Source organism: Zingiber officinale, chromosome 10A (assembly GCF_018446385.1).
Source record: "Zingiber officinale cultivar Zhangliang chromosome 10A, Zo_v1.1, whole genome shotgun sequence".
Lineage (NCBI taxonomy): Eukaryota > Viridiplantae > Streptophyta > Magnoliopsida > Zingiberales > Zingiberaceae > Zingiber > Zingiber officinale.
Window position 1 is genome coordinate 42,035,853 of NC_056004.1, and position 7,673 is coordinate 42,043,525.

General features: G+C 40.3%; 1 protein-coding gene across 1 annotated transcript; it reads left to right on the plus strand.

Moving 5' to 3' along the window:
• Positions 1–3,703: 3,703 nt before the first annotated feature.
• Positions 3,704–6,623, plus strand: LOC122028075 (disease resistance protein RGA2-like). Its single transcript, XM_042587095.1, has 2 exons — positions 3,704–5,916; positions 6,443–6,623. Exon 1 carries the CDS (start codon positions 3,892–3,894, stop codon positions 5,896–5,898), a length of 2,007 nt encoding a protein of 668 aa, XP_042443029.1. The 5' UTR covers positions 3,704–3,891; the 3' UTR covers positions 5,899–5,916; positions 6,443–6,623.
• The last annotated feature ends 1,050 nt before the right edge of the window (positions 6,624–7,673 follow it).

Here is a 7,673-nt window from a genome sequence, read left to right on the forward strand (position 1 = left end):
CTATGCTTCCCTTGATATCAAGCACGTCTTTGAGACCTTGGATATATTGAGAGAAATGAACCAAACGTGTGGTAGGTAATTGTCTATCAATAGGAACATAAGAAACATGGTTAGATGACAACTTGACTAGGCTTAGGAATTGATATTTGAAAAATTTAGGTCACTTATCTCACTGTGCATGAGAACTTACATTTAGACCACCCTCGAGTTACTCTATGATCATTCTCATCAATGGAATTAGTCGATAGAGTTAGATTGATTCATTATAGATTATAATGCATTATATGAGCACATGAGTCTAGACCGTAGAATATTGCTTGAGGACAAGCAAAGGTTTACTTATATTTCTTGAGTATGATCTATGTTATTGCATCCTGCTTTATCATTATGTCAGCATTATTGTTCTTTTTGTCGAAGATCTACTCGCGCTTCGTTTTATATTGATAGGACGCGCTTTGGAGTGAAAGTGGAGTTAAAGCATATTTTGGAGCAACCTTAGAAGAGGTGCAAAGCTAGTTGTGCCCCATGGCACGGTCGTATCCTCCACCATAGCCAAGCCACGACATGGTCGTGCCCCCATAAGCACGATTGTGTCTTTTATGCAGGGGAGTCATGCCTAGCAAAAGCCAACAGGGGGTGGTCGTGTGGATTCACACGGTCATGCCTCTCACCTGAAAGCAGCGTCGTGCGGACCAAAAGCTAACTAGAGGCTGGTCATGCCCCATGGGCACTGTGGTGCCTCTCACCTGGGAGTTGAGCTTGTGCCCAGCTGAAGCTAATTAGGGGGAGGCTATGTGGAATCCACATGGCTTGCCTCCTCTGGTTTAGAAAACCAACGTTAAGCTGTGCCCCGGAGACACGACCGTGACACGACCCGGGCAGGGGTAAGATCCACTCTTCCACACTCTAATCGATGATTCGAAGTCATTTTCATCTTCTCCTTCATCTTCGGAAGCAAAGGATTAGATCCAAAGACTTTTCAACACATTGGATAAGGCTTCTCCTCCTTTCTCTTAGATTCAAGTAGATGGTTGTAATTTCAAAGTCTTCGGGGGTAGTTTCTCTTGATATGGAGTAGATCTATATTGTTCTAGGATTAAGGGAGTAATTTTAATGTGTGATTGATGCTAACTTTATGAATTTGCTAATGTTTTGTTCAAATGACATGTTTATGCCTTGTATCCATTTAATTAAATGTGGGTGTGGTGTTTCTATACTTGAATGTCATGTTTGATGGAATGGATATATTGATTGCTCGCCTCGTAGAGGGGATACCCTAGATTATATGACCGTGGGAGCCCCGTGATAGGGAGGTATCCCATTAAACGGATGTTTCGAGGGTATCACCTTGAAAGGGATAGTAACTTTGTATTAGAAGTATCTAGCTAATTAGATTTAATGGATTACCCCAAATCCTGTATTAATAAGTGTCTTATGTAATCTAGCATTTGTACGATCAGGAGGCCTTTATTGATAAAAGCTATCCCATTAATCGGACTTCGTAAGTTATCTTGGCTACTTAATAACATCGGATAGCAATTGAGATAATACTCCCATACGACTATCGCGGGGGAGTGTTGTATTTAGTTAGATTTCCTATTTATGCATAAGGATAGAAGGTAGGAGCTGGAAAATCCATAGAATATTAATTAACATCACAATAAAATTGAACCTATAGAATATTCCCCTTTACCAATCTCCTCACAACAATTCTCAACTCTCTCTTCTACTTCTTTTTCTTTTAGTGCAAACATTTACAAACTTTTCGATCGTTTAACTAATTTGTTGTGAGAATTCAATGGTACTTAATCAATCTCTATAGGATCGATATAATAATGTAATTGTACACCATAAGTAGCGTAACAATAAGACACCTGGGAGCACGCCCCTTTTATGGTAAATTAAAGAAAAAGGACTCCTGTTATAAGGAAGCTTCTAAATATTTCTCATTTGACTATTTGAACCATTTAAGTTGCCTAGCACAACCTAAGCAAATTACTCAGCGAATAACGAAGCATATGACCAAGTGACTAGTTGGCTCATTAACAAGTTGAGAGCTTGCAGTTTGGTAGTCAGTGGGCTCCTAGTTAAGCTATAAGCTTTAAGGTAGTTGATGGCTTTACGAGTAGGCTGAGAGGTTATGACAACTATGGATTCATTAGCAAGCCTTTGATGGACATGCAAACAGCTCATGAGCTCGCATAAGGTTCTGAGCAAGTGATGAGCTCGCATGCAACTGATTGTTGAGCTCGCGGATAAGCAGACAATGCTTGAGAGGAGGGTAGCAAGTAATGAAGGAGGTTTAGATTTTGGATAAATATTGGAGAGGAAGAATTGGGAGGAAGGAAAGTGTCTTCTTGATTTTGGATGAATTAGATTTTGGCCAAAAACTAATCCATGGGTGAATTTACAATTCAACGTTCGCGTAATTCTAGTAAACTATAAACAAGGATTGGACTCCCCCTTTAAATTTAATCATATGTTCCTGGAGTAAAATGACCATTATCTTAAAATAAGAAATGACATTGACTTTATTTCATGTTCTGGTTAATCATATGAGGGTTGGTAAACCACTTGATTTATTAAAGACTGCCAAGTCTTTTAATATTTTAAATGGTACCGATTACGATGGCATGCAACATTATTATTATTATTAAACAATAACATCATTTAAAAAATATTAAATATTTTCTCTCTAATAATTCCCTTATTTCAATATATGTGTAGTAAAAATCATAACTCTTACCAGTAAAATTATTTTAATTTAATCAAATTTATTATATCAAAATATTTTTATCAATTTAATTAAAATTATTCAAATTTAATCAAAATCATTATCATAGATGACATCCAACGTGAATATTATGACGTGGCAAATTTTTTTTTTTTTATTTCTCATTTTCATTTGCATACAGTAAGTAATCTACTCTTTGCTGTATACAAGTTCTCTCCCACATCTAAGGTGGTACTAGTTTATATAAATTAGTATCAAGATGATACTAATTTTTACAAATCAATATCGATGCTAGTTTGAAATGAGTACCAGTTAGTATCATGTCGATGTTGCTCTTTAAGACCAACACTATGTTGATGTTGATTTTTAAAGATCAACATCAATTGATATTGATTTTAAATCAGCGTCAGTTAATATCATGTTGATGGGTTGATGTTGGTCTTGGAAGACCAGCCCAAATGGGGATGCTAATCAGCGGTGATGATTTATGCAAATTATATTTATATATATATATATACGTTTTTTAACTTTTTAGCAAATAATAAATAGTAAAAGTCAGTAAAAATATATATGATTATAATTTACATTCATGCCGTAAAAGGTGGTGATATTATTCACCAAATGATCTAGTATCGCCCACGATTAAATAAAGAGAGTTCAATGGCTTAGGAGCAGGGGGCAGCGTGTCAATTACGCTTTTATGTTTCCGTGTCACAAATTCAGGGAGTGCTTCGTTGGAGGGAATGGAAATGGGGAATGGGAAAGGGATTAAAAGTTAGTGTTTGGAATGTTAATATTTGGAACGAGAATGGTGGGGCCCACGGATTCAAACCCTCAAATAAGGGATTTGGCCATTACCAAGTAAAATGGGAGGAATGGGAATGATGGGGTCCACGGATTCAAAACTCCTCATTCTCATTCTTACTTCAATGAATCCCATTCCTAATCTCATTCCCTTCCACAAACCAAGAACCCCCTCAACGAGCTAGTCATTTTTTTTGTGGTGTTGTTGCCAATGTGTTTTAAGTCTTCGGATTCTCCCTTCGTTCCTAATAAAACGAAGATGCACCGTCACCTTACGGATCACTTCTCTCTGTAACCTCCCTCGCTCTCATCTCCTGCTCTGGAGTGGTGAGAAGAGAGACGAAGTAGCGGCAATGGATCCTCATATAATCGTTCTAACGGTCATTGGATGGATTGTGCCGGCAGTCGTTACTATGGCGATCAACAAAACGCTGAATAATCCTCCCAAAGATGACAAAGCTAAGAAACTAGAGGAAGAAATTGAGAAAAAGAGCAGAATAATCGCCCAACTTGACGAGGAGATCACAAGCAATCAGATCGTCAAACATGGGTTGTGGGGCGTTAAAAATGTCGTCGGTGGCGCAAAGGAAGCGATCGAGAACTACCGGAAGCACGATGGACGATGTAGAAAAGTACTTTTCTGGAAACCTGATGCAAGAACCAACTGGTTGGAAGAGGCTCACGGTATGCTCGACCAAACCGACGTCGATTTCGGAGCAGTGGCCGTGGCTCGGCAACATGACGAGGAGTACAAATTCCGGCGTACCACTGGTGAAAGGAAGCATTTCACGAAATTGCGAGGACGAGACGCCGAAACAAGGGCGTTGCTGAATTGGTTGGAGAATTCTCAGAGATCTTTTAGTTCAAGTAGAAAAAAGCTCTCTATTCTGTCTGTCGTCGGTCCGGGTGGCATCGGCAAGACGGAGCTCGCTCGGGAAGCCTACAACGCCCGAGCCAGCTTCGGCATCAAGGCATGGGTCTCTGTGTGCAAGAATTGTGATGTGAAGAAGATGACCATTGAAATCATGGACTCTGCCGACATCAAACTACCTCCGGGCCTTCACAGCATCAACAGCCCGGAGCAGATCCGAAGCATATTTACCAAGAGGATCAAGGGGCAGAGAGTTTTGGTCGTCTTCGATGACGTGTGGGAGGGGTTCAGCACCGCTTGGGAGGAGCTTTACGCCTCGCTTAGTCATGGAAAACAAGGGAGCAGAGTCATAGTCACAACCCAGCTTGAGAGGGTAGCAAAGCTAATCGGATCGGACGAGACGATTAATCTTGATCCCCTCGAGCATCAGGAGTACTGGAAACTGTTTGAAGAATGCGCATTCGGCAACCAAAATCCCAACAATTATCCGGAGTTGCAGCAGTTAGGCCAGGCAATAGCGGCCAAGTTTGAGGGCTCTCCCTTGGCAGCTGTGGAGATTGGACGTAGATTGGCGTCTAATTTAACAAAACGACACTGGGAGAAGATTGCCGGCAGTCAGTTCGGTGAACTCCAACGCTCGAGAGGCGACATCCTATCGGCACTAGAATTCTGCTACGAGCAACTGCCTACACGCTTGAAGCAATGCTACCTTTCTTGTGCTTTGTTTCCGAAAAATTACTGCTTTGACAAGGACCAGCTGCTTCGGCTGTGGGTGGCCCTTGGCTTCGCTCCTTCTCTTGCCGACGAAGAAGTCAGAAGCCTAGCTGAAGATCTTGCAAGTAGATCATTTTTCGTCAATGCTGAGAGAAGGAATAACAAGTTTATGATCCACCCTGTGTATCATGAGCTCGCGGACATGATTTGCGATGGCGAGTTTTTCAGACTCGAGGAAGAAACAGAGGAAACAAAGATACCAGAAAAAGCTCGCCATGTGTATGTCAAAGCGGACATTTTGGTGAAGGTATGTAAAGGTTTAGGAGAGAAGGAAAACTTATACAGCCTTGTAATCGATGGTAGTCTATCCTCTGGCATCCCCAATTCAATGTCGGATTTCCACAATTCTCTGAACAAAGTGTTGGATGATCTGAAAGGATTACGAGTGTTGATACTCCCAGAGCTTCCGGGGAATGGATCACTGAGATCGATTCAGAAATTAAGCCATCTCGAGTACCTTGAGATTCCCAGCAACGAGAACAGAACGCTGTCCAAGTCATTCCTGGCACGCTACCGCCGAGGGCAGGTGAAACTGAACCAGGTCTCCATGGATTTGTTCATCAAGCGCGAGGGGATGGATGAGTTGGCCAAGTTGTATGGTGTAACTGCAGATAGGCAACCGGAGGCAATCTCGACAGCCAGCCTCGGCAGGAGGAGGAGAAAACGATCTCTACCGCGAGCTGCACGGAAGGACCAGCTGCTGAAGGAGCAGTGAAGATAAAACCCATTCGAGGTATGGCTTCTCAAATCTCATGCATCCGACTGTTTCATGTTGGTTAGCGGTTAAGGGACATAGACCTCTTAATCTGTAGTATCAGGTTCTCCAAAGCTTAGTTCTGCTGAAAATTGGAAGTTATTGCGATGTAATGTTTAGCTTCCTGCTACAAGTTGCCAGTCTTACAACGTTCTGCTGTTGATCTTTCTTTGTAGTCTGCAAAATAAATTTTTCTTTTAAAAAAGAGAGGTTATTTCAGAAATAAGGCTCTTGTTTATTTAATTGTGCTTTTGGTTTCGTGTAACATCTAAGATAATATGATTGAATGGAGATCTCTTCTCATAGAACGAGAATTATCAACTTCTGATGATGTTGGTGTGTTTTAGTAAATATGTTAGCTGAAAATGTTCAAATTAAACAGATAATCCTAATAAATTTGGATTCAGTCAATCCACTCGAAATTGGCAGGATGTCTATCCCCTTTACATTTCCAGCACACTTTCTATTATTAGATACTCTTTTAAATAGTAGATGCTCTTTTCAGTGGCTATGATTCTTCATATGCAAGTTTAAATCCGGCAGCCGTGACTCATCAAATGCAAGGAATAGCCGTGTCCCATGTATACATATAACTATTGCCTCTTCTTTTAATTGTAAGTGACACCTCTCCTTTGCTTTTCATGTCGGTACTAGCAAAAACTGTTTCAATTTCTTATCTGTAATTAAATGCACCCTTTGTTTTTAATTAAAGCCCGAGTTCTATCGAGTGACTTTAAATGAATTCTTATATTTCCCAATAGCCTATTTCTGAGTCGGGTAGAGTGACTCTGAGTACTATCGAGTTTCTTATCGAATAAGGCGAGAGACCTCAAGTACTGTCACGTTCCTTGAAAAGACTCTGACTTCTCTTGGAGCTAATCCGAACTTTGACCAAGTTGAGGGTCTTCCATGTGGTGTTTAGGTTGACTAAATCCAGATTTTTAACCTCCGCATCGCAAGACCTTCATTCAAATCTAGTCGAAAGAAAGTATATCCCGACTAACTGTACTGTCAAATTTAAAAAGCACATTCAGAGATCAATTGTCCGGAACACACCATGTATAAAACATGGCACAAGTCTGCATATTAACAAACATATAGCACTAAAAAAAATCACGATTTGTGATAAATTTTATGACGAATTTTTTTAGAAAAATCATAACAAATTATTTTTTGTGACAAAATTAGCGATGACTAAATTTTCGTTGCAAATAGCTGGTTGCTGATTTTTGCGACCAAAACTATAAATTTGTTGTAAAATTTTACAACAAATAATGATTTTGTCGTAAAACTCATCAGTGATCAAGGGACAAAAATGATTTCTTCCCTGATCAAGGATGAAACTATTTTTTTTCCCTGATTAGGTATCACAAACCAAAATTAAAACCCTTATCAGTGACGAATTTATTCGTCACTGATCAGAGTTCAGGAAAATGAAGAAATCCCACCTTGTTGGAATTGTTCAGCACCACTTGCTCAACCGAACTAAAGATGAATTACAAATGAAAATAGATTAAAGTGGGACTAAATTAGACTAATTTGGGCAAAAAAACAGTACACAAACTGAGCGGCGAACTGCCAAGGCATGGCTTCTGATCCTGTCTGGAAGCTGAGAAAACGAACCTGCCGGTGTGACGTGTCTGGAAGGTTGACCGGCTCCCCATGACCCGGTTGATGATTTGTCCGCTGCGTTGACCAAGTCGTCTGAAGTCCTCCTCCGGTCAACTGTACCTGTA